The 14696-nt window shown below is 44.5% G+C and overlaps 1 protein-coding gene across 2 annotated transcripts in view; it reads left to right on the top strand.

The window, feature by feature from the left end:
* The window catches only part of vps50 (VPS50 EARP/GARPII complex subunit), a 231718-nt gene that overhangs the window by 194407 nt on the left and 22615 nt on the right, over window positions 1-14696 (top strand). For both annotated transcript variants that reach the window (XM_064979831.1, XM_064979830.1), the window contains one exon: window positions 7545-7699. In XM_064979831.1, the coding sequence (XP_064835903.1) occupies window positions 7545-7699 (155 nt within the window). The remainder of the gene's footprint in view (window positions 1-7544; window positions 7700-14696) is intronic.

Raw genomic sequence — 14696 nt, 5'->3', positions numbered from 1 at the left:
TTTTCAAAACCATTTTCAGGTCTTGCCGTAGATTTTCAAGTATATTTAAGTGAAAACTTTAACTGCAACTCAGGAACATTCACCTTCCTCTTGGTAAGCAACTCCAGTGTAGATTTGACATTGTGTTTTAGGTTAATGTCCTGCTAAACGTAATCTCGCAGTGTCAGGTGAAAAGCAGACTGAACCAGGTTTTCCTCTAGGATTTTGCCTTTGCTTAGCTCCATTTTGTTTATTGTTCTATCCTGAAAAACTCCCCAGACCTTAAAGATTACAAGCATATCCACAGCAACATGCAGGCAACACCATGCATGGAGATATGGAGAGTGGTACTCCGTGATGTGTTGTATTAGATTTGCTCCAGACATAATACTTTGTATTCAGAACTAAAAGTGAATTGCTCTGCCACATTCTTTGCAGTATTACTTCAGTGATTTATTACAAACAGGAAGCATGTTTTGGAATATTTTTTTCTATACAGTCTTCTTTCTTTTCACTCTGTCATATTGTGGAGTGACTACAATATTGTTGATCCATCCTCAGTTTTCTCCTATCACAGCCTTTAGACTCTGTAACTGTGTTAAAGTCACCATTGGCCTCATGGTGAAATCCCTGAGTGGTTTCTTTCCTCTGGAAAATGAGTGAGGAAGGACGCCTGTATCTTTGTGGTGACTGGGTGTATTGATACACCATCCAAAGTGGTAATTAATAACTTCACCATGCTCAAAGGGATATATTCAATGTCTGCTTTTTTATTTCTACCAATATGTGCCCTCCTTTGAAAGGCATTGGAAAACCTCCCCGCTTTGTGGTTGAATCTGTGTTTGAAATTCAATGCCCGACTATGGGACCTTACAGATAATTATATGTGTGGGGTACAATGATGAGGCAGTCATTCAAAAATCATGTTAAACACTATTTTTGCGCACAGAGTGAGTCCATGCAACTTATTATGTGACTTTTTAAGCACAGTTTTACTTCTGAACTTATTTATGCTTGTCATAAGAGGGGTTAAATACATATTGAGTCACAACATTTCAGCTTTTCATTTTTAATAAAATGTTTCCACTTTGACATCATGGGCTATTGTGTGTAGGCCAGTTACCAAAAAAAAGATTAATTTAATACCTTTTTAAATTCAGGCTGTAACACAACAAAATGTAGAGAAGTCAAGTGGTGTGAATACTTTCTGAAGGCCCTGAACTTTGACCTAATGGCTTTAATCGGTCTGTTGGGATGGACTGATAGATTACTTTGCTTCCAGAGCAAGACAGCTTTGAAAAGCTTGACAAGATTTTAAAAATCAAATGCCAAAAAGTCTCAGTTGAGACCAAATCGATATTTCTTGTTAGCGTTCTGCAAAGAGAGGGTAAACGGTTTGGGCCTAGGTTTGGGCTAGTTGTCGGTTTCTTAATTACTTTTACTTTAGGGCTTATTTCATCATGAGTCATGTTCGGACTTAGAATAGAGTGTGGGGCTAATTGGTTTTCTAGATAAACTCCACCAGTGCAGGGCGTTTATCATGTTTATGCTGCAGAAAGGACCCATAATGCAGTTTACTGAACATCATTTCGTGGTTTTACTCCTTGAAGGTATTGCTCACCCAAATGAATAACTTGCGTCATCTCATGGTTCCCTAGACAGGAGTAGGTGCGATTTGGAAAGTTAGCATCCGAAGACATTATCAAACTGGTATTTGACTCACAACCCTGGGAAGATTGCAAGTAACAGAGCATTCTACCATTCTCATTACAAAGCATCAGTTTAATGTTTTTGACATCCCGTTATGTCGAGAGGTGGCTGCCACGAGGAGCTACACACTGTGGGTACAGATCTAAGATCAGATTTCCCTCCCCCAGTTCGACCTTAATTTAGTGGGGAAAATGCAAAACCTAAGATCACCGTCGAGGGGCAACTTCACCAAACCCCGAACTTCATCTGAATGGTCATATTCCCTCTGCAGTGATATAAACATCCTAGTCTGTTTTAATGCTGCATGTTGAATGCCCAAACATTCTCTGTTTCTTTGATCTGATTCTTTGACATCCTTTAGACCTGCCCCTCTTATCATTGATTAATGGTTTCTAAGGTTACTCACAGAACTCTTTATTGGTAATTAATTAGTCTCTAGTAGGCCCCAAAGTGGCTATTTCCTACCAATTAAAAGACCTTGCATGATTCATCATTTCTAATTAGCTACTTAACCAATGAATTAAATTACATTTAGCCATTTATGAGAAATGAATGTGGTTTAATTTCACATTTTACCTACTGCATGTGATTGCTATTGATTTGTCCCTGCTGCTCTGCTTCTGTTGTTTTTGGGATGTATATACACACACACACACACACACACAACTTGACAAGCTGCATGATCCATTGTCAGGCCCAGATGGACCTTTATGAAAGATATTGTGATTTTTCTGCCTTCAGTAGAGAATTCTAATGACTTCTTCTGTTTGGATTATATTGCGTTGTGATTAATGGATGTGGCCCGTGGGACCGGCTGAACTTCTTCTGTATTTTGCAAATAAAGAAAAGCCAAATAAGTGTGTGTGAGAGTGAAATGTGCTGGAACATGTCAAACGGTAGCAGAATCAATACAAACTATTCTAGAATACCGCTGACAGCTTACTTTCTTTCTACTGTTAAAAATAGGCGGAGTGATTACCATAAGACTACATAATATTGCATACATCAGAGATTGAGTGAGAGCGGTAGTTTCTGTCCCAGGGTATCAAAAGGAGAAAGGTGAGAAGGATGTTTCTTGACTTCTCAACCTTTCTTGCCTATATCTGTTTATTAATGCAATATGACCATGGGGTCAGAAAGAACTCTAGTATATAATCAAAGTGTATTTCTCACATACGCCGAATACAACTGGTGTAGACCTTACCGTGAAATGATTACTTACAAGCCCTTAACCAACAATGCAATTCAAGAAATGGAATTAAGAAAATATTTACTAAATAAACTAAAGCAAAAAATCTAAGTAATACAATAAAATAACAATAACATGCTATATACAGGGGGTACCGGTACTGGGTCAGTGTGGAGGCTATATACAGGGGGTACCGGTACCGGGTCAGTGTGTGGGGGTACAGGTTAGTCAGGCTATATACAGGGGGTACCGGTACCGGGTCAGTGTGTAGGCTATATACAGGGGGTACCGGTACCGGGTCAATGTGGAGGCTATATACAGGGGGTACCGGTACCGGGTCAATGTGGAGGCTATATACAGGGGGTACCGGTACCGGGTCAGTGTGTGGGGGTACAGGTTAGTCAGGCTATATACAGGGGGTACCGGTACCGGGTCAGTGTGTGGGGGTACAGGTTAGTCAGGCTATATACAGGGGGTACCGGTACCGGGTCAGTGTGGAGACTATATACAGGGGGTACCGGTACCGGGTCAGTGTGTGGGGGTACAGGTTAGTCAGGCTATATACAGGGGGTACCGGTACCGGGTCAGTGTGTAGGCTATATACAGGGGGTACCGGTACCGGGTCAATGTGGAGGCTATATACAGGGGGTACCGGTACCGGATCAATGTGGAGGCTATATACAGGGGGCACCGGTACAGAGTCAATGTGCAGGCTATATACAGGGGGAACCGGTAAAGAGTCAATGTGGAGGCTATATACAGGGGGTACCGGTACCTGGTCAATGTGGAGGCTATATACAGGGGGTACCGGTACCGAGTCAATGTGGAGGCTATATACAGGGGGTACCGGTACCGAGTCAATGTGGAGGCGATATACAGGGGGTACCGGTACCGAGTCAATGTGGAGGCTATATACAGGGGGTACTGGTACCGAGTCAATGTGGAGGCTATATACAGGGGGTACCGGTACCGGGTCAATGTGGAGGCTATATACAGGGGGTACCGGTACCGGGTCAGTGTGTGGGGGTACAGGTTAGTCAGGCTATATACAGGGGGTACCGGTACCGAGTCAGTGTGTGGGGGTACAGGTTAGTCGACGTAATTTGTACATGTATGTAAGGGTAAAATGACTGCATAGATAATAAACAGCGAGTAGCAGAAGTGTGTCGATGTAAATAGTCCGGGTGGCCATTTGATTAATTAATTGTTCAACAGTTTTATAGCTTGGGGGTAGAAGCTGTTAAGGAGCCTTTTGGACCTAGACTTGGCGCTCTGGTACCACTTGCCATGCGATAGCAGAGATAACACTCTATGACTAGGGTGACAGGAGTCTTTGACAATTATTTGGGCCTTCCTCTGACACCGCCTAGTATATAGGTCCTGGATGGCACGAAGCTTGGCCCCAGTGATGTACTGGGTTGTACGCACTACCCTCTGTAGTGCCTTACGGCTGGATGCCGAGCAGTTGCCATACCAGGCGGTGATGCAACCGGTCACAATGCTTTCGATGGTGCAGCTGTAGAACTTTTTGAGGATCTGGGGACCCATACCAAATATTTTCAGTCTTGAGAGGGGAAAGGCAATGTCGTGTCCTCCTGACGGCTTTCTTGGTGTGTTTGGACCATGACAGTATGTTGATGTGGACACCAAGTAAATTGAAGTTCTCGATCTGCTCCACTACAGCCTCGTCAATGATAATGGGGGCCTGTTCGACCCTCCTTTTCCTGTAGTCCACGATCATCTCCTTTGTCTTGCTCACGTTGAGGGAGAGGTTGTTGTCGTGGCACCACACTGCCAGGTCTCTGACCTCCCTATAAGCTGTCTCATCTTTGTCGGTGATCAGGCCTACCACTGTTGTGTCGTCAGCAAACTTGGAGTTTGAGTCATGCTTGGCTGTTCCACTGGATGTCAGAAGGTGAATTCACCAATTTGTAAGTCGCTCTGGATAAGAGCGTCTGCTAAATGACTTAAATGTAAATGTAAATGTAGGATCAGCATGACGGATGTGTTGTTACCTACCCTTACCACCTGGGGGCTGTAAGGGAAATCTGCCCTATGTTTATACAAGAGACCACAGGAAACTTCTTTGATCAGAGGTTAGTTTGTTTAATAAGGATCGCAAGCCGCATTGCAACCCGGAGTATTCTGAAAGTATAGTTTCAACACACAGACATCTGACTTTTGTACAGTTGACCTCTTCATGCACTTACAAGTGTCTACCACCGATTCTTAATCCCAAGCTAAAGCATAACATGAATCATTGTACTTTTGTAATTACCGGTAGAATTGCAATGTACAGATATTATACATTTCCTTTCAGGGAGGTGTTTAGTCCGAGGGTCCTTAGCTTAGTGATGAGCTTTGTGGGCACTATGGTGTTGAAAGCTGAGCTGTAGTCTTGATCAGGGAGAAGTTGAAAATGTCATTGAAGAAACTTGCCAGTTGGTTAGCGCATGCTCTGAGTACACGTCCTAGTAATCCGTTTTTCCCTGCGGCCTTGTGAATGTTGACCTGTTTAAAGGTCTTCATCCCATCAACTATGGAGAGCGTGATCACACAGTTGTATAGAACAGCTGGTGCTCTCATGCACGCCTCAGTGTTGCTTGCCACTGAGCGGGCATAAACGGCATTTAGCTCGTCTGGTATGCTCACGTCACAGGGCAGCTCACGGCTGGGTTTAACTTTGTAGTCCGTAATAGTTTGCAAGCCCTGCCACATCTGACGAAAGTCAGTCGGTGTAATAGGATTAAATATTTGCCCTGTTTTGACGCTTTGCCTGCTTTATGGTTCATCTGAGGGGAAAGCTTGATTTCTTATAAGCGTCCGGATTAGTGTCCTGCTCCTTGAAAGTGGCAGCTCTAGCCTTTAGCTCGTGAGGATGGTGCCTGTAATCCATGGTTTCTGGTTGGGAAATGTACGTTCGGTCACTGTGGGGACGATGTCGTCGATGCACTTATTTATGAAGCCTGTGGACTGAGGTGGTATACTCCTCAATGCTATTGGATGAATCCCGGAACATATAGTCTGTGCTAACAAAACTGTAGAGTACTTTCCTCGTTACTTCTGTGTTGAGCGAGTCACTGCTACTTCCTGCTTTAGTTTTTGCTTGTAAGCTGGAATCGGGAGGATAGAGTTATGGTCAGATTTTCCAAATGGAGGGAGAGCTTTGTATCTGTCTTTCTGTGTGGAGTAAAGGTGATCTAGAGTTTATTATTTATTTTTCTCTGGTTGCAAATGACATGCGGATGGTAAAACTGATTTAAGTTTGCCTGCATTAAAGTCCCCGGCCACTAGGAGCACCGCTCATTGAGTGCAGTCTTAGTGCCAGTATCGGTTGTGGTAAATAGACTGCCACGAAAAATAGAGATGAAAACTCTCTTGGTAGATAGTGTAGTCCACAGCTTATCCTGAGGTATCATGAGCAATACCTCGAGACTTCGTTAATATTAGACATTGCACACAAGCTGTTGTTTACAAATAGACACACACTACACCACTCCTTCCCGGACGTAGCTGTTCTGTCCTGCCGATGTATGGAAAACCCTTCAAACTGTATATTATCCGTGTCATCGTCCAGCCACGACTCGGTGAAACATAAGATATTGCTGTTTTTAATGTCCCGTTGGTAGGACAATTCCTTCGACCTCATGGCTTGGTTTTTGCTCTGACATATACTGTCAACTGTGGGACCTTATATAGACAGGTGTGTGCCTTTCCAAATCATGTCCAATCAATTGAATTTACCACAGGTGGACTCCAAGTTGTAGAAACATCTCAAGGATGATCAATGGAAACAGGATGCACCTGAGCTCAATTTCGAGTCTCATATTAAAGGGTCTGAATACTTATGTAAATAAGGTATTTCTGTTTATTTTTAATACATTTGAAAAAATGTCTAAACCCTGTTTTCGATCTGTTATTATGGGATAGTGTGTGTAGATTGATATGATTTAATCCATAAGACTGTAACGTAAAAGTCGGAATACTTTCTAATTGCAATGTACATACAAAATACGCTAGACTCTGGTAAGCATGCAGTTTATTAGGCTGCAGATGAAGTAAGTTACGATGAATTTCACAGGGAGGTGAAAGTGCAATGTGATTGATGCTCCTTTCCAGTAATATCAAGGGTCTTATTCTGGTGACATGATGATTGAAGCTTGGCTGCCATTTAACAAAAAAATATAATTTAGCTCTTTTGTCCATAATAATCTCATAATGTAGGTAGCCTACCCACACTGTATCTGCGAGAGGTTGGCTAGAGCACAAATACCACAACCAGAGTGGGCACATTCTCTATAGAACACAAGTTTGTGACAAAACCATCAGTAGAGTTGAAAATGCGATGGAAACTCATTTTTATTCGGTACATGGGAATTTAACTGCAGTCATTTTTATGTGCATTATGTCATCACACAGCCTTTTATGTGCGACAAGTCTATTTGACGGAATCACATCTCCGATGGGAAAATGGTTTTTATTCTTATTTAGGAACATTTGCATGAAAATCTTTCGCAAAGTTGGATGGAAACCTAGCTACTGTGTCTCCCTGGTCTGTCAGCCAAATCATCTATCCTTCTGTCTCTATCGCTGTCCTTTCACAGCTAACTGGTCCCTGTCTCTGTCGGTCTGACTCTCTCGCCCCCCCTCTGTCCCCCTGTTATAGGATTCTCTGGGGGAAGGCAGCTCCAGCGTGCACGGTGGTCCGGGGGAGGACAGAAAGGAGAAGGTGCCCAGCCCCCACCTCAGCCAGCTTGTGGTCCTGACAGCTAGCGAGACCCTCTACGGCCTGGCCCAGAGGGTGGTCGCCACAGAGTCACTGTAAGAGAATCCTCCTTCAGTAACTCATTCATACCTCTCTATGGTCCTTCAGAGGTCCCCTCTTTATACTTGATACCTCTGTGTACCTGTAACGGGTGGCTGACACTGAGTCACTATACTCCTGAGAGTATTTATCATGTCTTGCAACGGAAACCGTTTATCATGCAAGAACCAAACGGGAGCAAACAGAACCAAACTGGGAGGGACCTCCCTGAATTTCTCCAATAGAAATTCCAGTTTTCGTAGCAAAATGTTTTCATTTTGGAGTAAATGATTTCTGTTGCAAAACGTTTTGCAACAAAATCTTCATAATGAATGCATCCCTGTTTATTCCTCTGTATGGTCCCTAGAGGGTGGTGGCCAAAGATACTTTAGGGTCAGGGTGACCGCTTTGCTCTTTGGAGACACTTTATTGGATGTGATTACTAATACATTTAAAGTTGGTAACGTTAAACATGTTTGTTAGCTAATTAAAGTTTAATTCGGTGCAGCTCTGTTGGTGAAACAGTAGGTAGTGTGCTGTCTGCCACAGAACTGTGTGTGTGTCCCTGCCCTCCCTTTGCCTCTCCTTCTCTCTGCAGCCATGAGATCTGAAGACGACTGCTGTGGTAAGACGAGCAGTTTTCCTGATGAGTCAATAGAGGCTGTCTCACGACTGCATGCCCGAGGGGTATTCATTGAATTAAGTGGTATGATGCAGGAGTCTCGGGAAGCTCGACGTGTCTCTGTCTGCATTCCAAATGGCACCCTGTTCCCCAAGGGCTCTGGTCAAAAGTAGTGCACTATATAATGAATATGGCGCCATTTGGAACTAACTCTCTTCCTTTTCAAATCAATTCAATTCAAGGGCTTTATTGGCATGGGAATCATGTGTTAACATTGCCAAAGCAAGTGAGGGAGATAATATATAAAGTGAATATATAAAGTGAAATAAACAATATAAATTAACAGTAAACATCACACATGCAGAAGTTTCAAAACAATAAAGACATTACAAATATCATATTATATATATATATATATACAGTGTTTTAACAATGTACAAATGGTAAAGGACACAAGATAAAATAAAGCATAGATATGGGTTGTATTTACAATGGTGTGTGTTCTTCACTGGTTGCCCTTTTCTCGTGGCAACAGGTCACAAATCTTGCTGCTGTAATGGCGCACTGTGGAATTTCACCCAGTAGATATGGGAGTTTTTCAAAATTGGATTTGTTTTCGAATTCTTTGTGGATCTGTGTAATCTGAGGGAAATATGTCTCTCTAATATGGTCATACATTGGGCAGGAGGTTAGGAAGTGCAGCTCAGTTTCCACCTCATTTTGTGGGCAGTGAGCACATAGCCTGTCTTCTCTTGAGAGCCATGTCTGCCTACGGTGGCCTTTCTCAATAGCAAGGCTATGCTCACTGTACATAGTCAGTCTGTACATAGTCAAAGCTTTCCTTAATTTTGGGTCAGTCACAGTGGTCAGGTATTCTGCCGCTGTGTACTCTCGTGTAGGGCCAAATAGCATTCTAGTTTGCTCTGTTTTTTTGTTAATTCTTTCCAATGTGTCAAGTAATTATCTTTTTGTTTTCTCATGATTTGGTTGGGTCTAATTGTGCTGTTGTCCTGGGGCTCTGTAGGGTGTGTTTGTGTTTGTGTACAGAGCCCCAGGACCAGCTTGCTGAGGGGACTCTTCTCCAGGTTCATCTCTCTGTAGGTGATGGCTTTGTTGTGGAAGGTTTGGGAATCGCTTCCTTTTAGGTGGTTATAGAATTTAACGGCTCTTTTCTGGATTTTGATAATTAGTGGGTATCGGCCTAATTCTGCTCTGTATGCATTATTTGGTGTTCTACGTTGTACACGGAGGATATTTTTGCAGAATTCTGCGTGCAGAGTCTCAATTTGGTGTTTGCCCAATTTTGTGAAGTCTTGGTTGGTGAGCGGACCCCAGACCTCGCAACCATAAAGGGCAATGGGCTCTATGACTGATTCAAGTATTTTTAGACAAATCCTAATTGGTATGTTGAAATTTATGTTCCTTTTGATGGCATAGAATGCCCTTCTTGCCTTGTCTCTCAGATCGTTCACAGCTTTGTGGAATTTACCTGTGGCGCTGATGTTTAGGCCAAGGTTTGTATAGTTTTTTGTGTGCTCTAGGGCAACAGTGTCTAGATGGAATTTGTATTTGTGGTCCTGGTGACTGGACCTTTTTTGGAACACCATTATTTTGGTCTTACTGAGATTTACTGTCAGGGCCCAGGTCTGACAGAATCTGTGCATAAGATCTAGGTGCTGCTGCTAATCTTCAGGATGCTGGTGCTGCAGGAAAACGGGCTGTTAGATCACTTTTTATTCCTAAATTGAATTAGTGGATATTTCTCTCCCCAGTTTGCATTCTGCTGTTGTTTACAGTTCAGTACCAGTCTCCCACTTTGTCTCTCCCTTTCTTTCTCCCTTCTCTCTCGTTATGCTCTCTTTCCTGGTCTCCCTCTCCCAGTCTCTTTCTCCCGGTCTCTGTCTCTCTGCCGGTCTCTGTCTGTCTCTCCCGGTCTCTGTCATTCTCTCGGTCTCGCTCGCTCGCTGTCTCTCGGTCTCGCTCGCTCGCTCTCTCCGTCTCGCTCGCTCTCTCGGTCTCGCTCGCTCTCTCTCTCGGTCTCGGCCTTCTCTCTCTCTCGGTCTCGCTCGCTCTCTCTCTGTCTCGGCCTTCTCTCTCTCTCTCGGTCTCGCTCGCTCTCTCTCTGTCTCGGCCTTCTCTCTCTCGGTCTCGCTCGCTCTCTCGGTCTCGGCCTTCTCTCTCTCGGTCTCGCTCGTTCTCTTTCTCTCGGTCTCGGCCTTCTCTCTCTCGGTCTCGGCCTTCTCTCTCTCGGTCTCGCTCGATCTCTCGGTCTCGCTCGCTCCCTCGGTCTCGCTTTCTCTCTCGCTTTCTCTCTCGGTCTCGCTTTCTCTCTCGGTCTCGCTTTCTCTCTCGGTCTCGCTTTCTCTCTCGCTTTCTCTCTCGGTCTCGCTCTCTCTCTTTCTCTCTCGGTCTCGCTCGCTCTCTCGGTCTCGCTCGCTCTCTCGGTCTCGCTCGGTCTCGCTCGCTCTCTCGGTCTCGCTCGCTCTCTCGGTCTCGCTCGGTCTCGCTCGGTCTCGCTCGCTCTCTCGGTCTCGCTCGGTCTCGCTCGGTCTCTCGGTCTCGCTCGCTCACTCGGTCTCGCTTTCTCTCGCTTTCTCTCTCGGTCTCGCTTTCTCTCTTTCGGTCTCGCTCGGTCTTGCTCGCTCTCTCGGTCTCGCTCGCTCTCTCGGTCTCGCTCGCTCTCTCGGTCTCGCTCGCTCTCTCGGTCTCGCTCGCTCTCTCTCTCGGTCTCGCTCGCTCTCTCTCTCGGTCTCGCTCGCTCTCTCTGTCGGTCTCGCTCGCTCTCTCTCTCGGTCTCGCTCGCTCTCTCTCTCGGTCTCGCTCGCTCTCTCTCTCGGTCTCGCTCTCTCGGTCTCGCTCGCTCTCTCGGTCTCGCTCGCTCTCTCGGTCTCGCTCGCTCTCTCGGTCTCGCTCGCTCTCTCGGTCTCGCTCGCTCCTCGGTCTCGCTCTCTCTTTCTCTCTCGGTCTCGCTCGCTCTCTCGGTCTCGCTCGCTCCCTCGGTCTCGCTCTCTCTCTCTCGCTTTCTCTCTTTCTCTCTCGGTCTCGCTTTCTCTCTCGGTCTCGCTTTCTCTCTCGGTCTCGCTTTCTCTCTCGGTCTCGCTTTCTCTCTCGCTTTCTCTCTCGGTCTCGCTTTCTCTCTCGGTCTCGCTTTCTCTCTCGGTCTCGCTTTCTCTCTCGGTCTCGCTTTCTCTCTCGCTTTCTCTCTCGGTCTCGCTTTCTCTCTTTCTCGCTCGCTCTTGCTCAGTCTCGCTCGGTCTCGCTCGGTCTCACTCGGTCTCTCGGTCTCGCTCGGTCTCTCGGTCTCGCTCGGTCTCTCGGTCTCGCTCGGTCTCTCCGTCTCGCTCGGTCTAGTATAGTTTTAACCATGTTTTGAGGCTTTACATTGTTTGTTTACTTTTACTTTGTTTATATTAGAGTAAAACAAGCTTATATTTTGGGTTCTGATGGGGAACAACAGTTGAGTTCATGAGCTCATGAGGCATTTATAAGTTATATTCTTCTAAAGTCAATGGGCATATACCATCTGCTGATTGCCCCTTTAATGGAAGTAAGAAAGGGTCCTTAGTAAGGGTTAACGGTTCACCAAACACACAGCTCGGTACATCTGGCGGTTTTGGAGTCACGGTTCAGTTCAGCTTCAGTAAAGGGGGAAAATAAAATGCCAACAGTTTGCTACTATAGTAGAAAATACAAAGTGTTGGTGTTCCTGATTCCATATACACTGAGTGTACAAAACATTATGAACACCTGCTCTTTCCATTACATAGACTGACCAGGTGAATCCAGGTGAAAGCTATGATCCCTTATTGATGTCACTTGTTAAATCCACTTCAATTAGTGTAGATGGAGGGGAGAAGACAGGTTAAAGAAGGATTGTTAAGCCTGGAGACAATAGAGACTTGGATCGTGTATGTGTGCCGTTCAGAGGGTGAATGGTAGTAGTTGCCAGGCACACTGGTTTGTGTCAAGAACTGCAACACGGCTGTTTTTTTCACGCTCAACAGTTTACCGACTGTATCAAGAATGGTCCTCCACCCAAAGGACATCCAGCCAACTTGACACAACTGTGGGAAGCATTAGAGTCAACATGGTCCAGCATCCATGTGGAACGCTTTCCACACTTTGTAGAGTCCATGCCATGCCCCAATGAATTGAGACTGTTCTGAGGACAAAAGAGGGATGCTACTCAATACTATTAAGACGTTCCTAATGTTTTGTACACTCAGTTTGTCCGTCCGTAAGTAAGCGCAACACAGTGTGCATTGGTCAATTCCTTGACAAATTTGGCTTTAGCTTGCTTATATAGAGCGGGTACTACATGTTTGCTGAAATAGGTGTGAGAGAACGAAGTTCGTAACGTGCCTCGAGCTCTTTTGCAAGGTGCTAAACCCCCCTATTCTACTCAATTGACAAGAATGGGAGCATTCACCAATTTGTAAGTCGCTCTGGATAAGAGCGTCTGCTAAATGACTTAAATGTAAATGTAAATATCCTCGGTTATAAATATACCTCGCTCTTGAAATGCATTCCAGGTGACTACCTCATGAAGCTGGTTGAGAGAATGCCAAGAGTGTGCAAAGCTGTCATCAAGGCAAAGGGTGGCTACTTTGAAGAATCTCAAATACAAAATATATTTAGATTTAAGACTTTTTTTGGTTACATGATTCCATATTTGTTATTACATAGTTTTGTTGTCTTCACTGTTATTCTACAATGTAGAAAAGAGTAAAATAAAGAAAAACCCTTGAATGAGTAGTTGTGTTCAAAATGTTGACTGGTACTGTATATTTTTTATATTTTATATATTCATTCTGGTTCACCGTGCGAACAGAACCTAGGTCCCTGTACCGAACTGTTCAGTACCAATTTGTGTACCGTTACACTCGTAGTTCTTAGGGGATAAGACATACAGCCATCTACCCCTGTGCATAATTGCACTGAATTTTTGCTCCCCTCAGAGCAGGGTTATTGAAGCTAGGCACCACCTAACTCCTCTGCCACAGCACCCAGACATGCTCAGCATATAATACACAAATGTTAATATAGCCGTTACTGGCTGTTGGAGCCTCTAAAGACCTTCTCTACCTGTAACACCTCATTTAGCATTTGCTTTAATGGAATAATCAATGAGGGCCGCCCCGGGGCCCTGGGCAAAGATCAAGATTATAGGTGCAAGAGATAAGGGCCGGGGAAAATGCCTTTAGCCATTGTCTATTTATATAAACATAACCCAATAAATGGCAGGGCTTAGCTCGTTTGGCCCCCGCAGCTTAGCGGCATATCTCTCCCCACGGTAAACATAAGCTTTGTGTTCACGGTGGCGGCTGGTGCATAATGAACATTTTCAGAGTCCAGAAAAACAAATGTATTTGCCAAGGCTCGTTTGTGGGGCTGTTGGTGTATTAAACGGTGGCAGGTGCCAGCTGTGTGTGTGTGTCTCGTGGCGTCTTGGACACTACTTGTGCTTGTTAATGTTGGATGGTTGAGTGTAATGCACTCTTTCTGGTCTTTGGTGACGTTCTATTTGCTTCCCACTCATCCGCTTGACCCAACATTTGCAATTTATATCCGTCCCCGACACACAGATTTTCACAGAGTTTAAATGTGTTTTTGTTTGTCATTGGTCAGCTAGCTGCTACTGTAACAAGCACTTGTTAATAAAGAATTTGTTCTCTCAATGTCTTTATGTAACGCGCATCTTGGAAACGACACATTATGGACATACACGTTTAATATCTTTCTCTGGTCTCTATCCTCAGTAATGACATTTGAATGGTTCGTGTTGCATCACCAAAAGAAACAAGCTTCAAATGCAACTGCTATTCAATGGCTAAACTATTTATATTGCTATGGCCTTGCTACGTGGTCAGTCATTAAAAACAAATCGCCCGTTCAGCATTCTCTGTTGCCCTTCATAAATCTGTGGTTATTGTATGACACTCCAGGGTTCCATGCTACTCTAGTTCCCTGGCTGGCTGACTGGCTGACTCGCCTGAACTCCAACCCAGTTAGCTGAACTTATTTTCTTGAATTGTGTTTATGTAAGCAAAATGTAAACAAACTGAAATAATGGCATCGATCATACTGACACATTTAGAAAAACGTGCCACAGGTTTTAGACTGGATAAGCTTTTGTTTTTATTGATTTTAGTTTTCCTCAAACTGTTCTGCTCAGTGTTTGCTATTATACAGCAGTGTTGATGAAAACCCAGTGAATGTAAAAACTCCTGAGTTTTAGGCTTAGCGGGCCTGATATGGTGTTAATTTCTACCAACAAAGAAGGTGCAGTATGACCTGGCCAAAACTACCTCTCTAGCTACGTCCCACCCCATTCCACCTCCATCTGAAGTTAGGACTGAAACTACCTCTCTAGCTACGTCCCACCCCCCATT

This window comes from Oncorhynchus masou, chromosome 12 (assembly GCF_036934945.1).
Source record: "Oncorhynchus masou masou isolate Uvic2021 chromosome 12, UVic_Omas_1.1, whole genome shotgun sequence".
NCBI classification, from domain to species: Eukaryota; Metazoa; Chordata; class Actinopteri; order Salmoniformes; family Salmonidae; genus Oncorhynchus; species Oncorhynchus masou.
The sequence above is the reverse complement of the archived record's forward strand: the minus strand, read 5'-3'. Positions and strand labels throughout refer to the sequence as shown.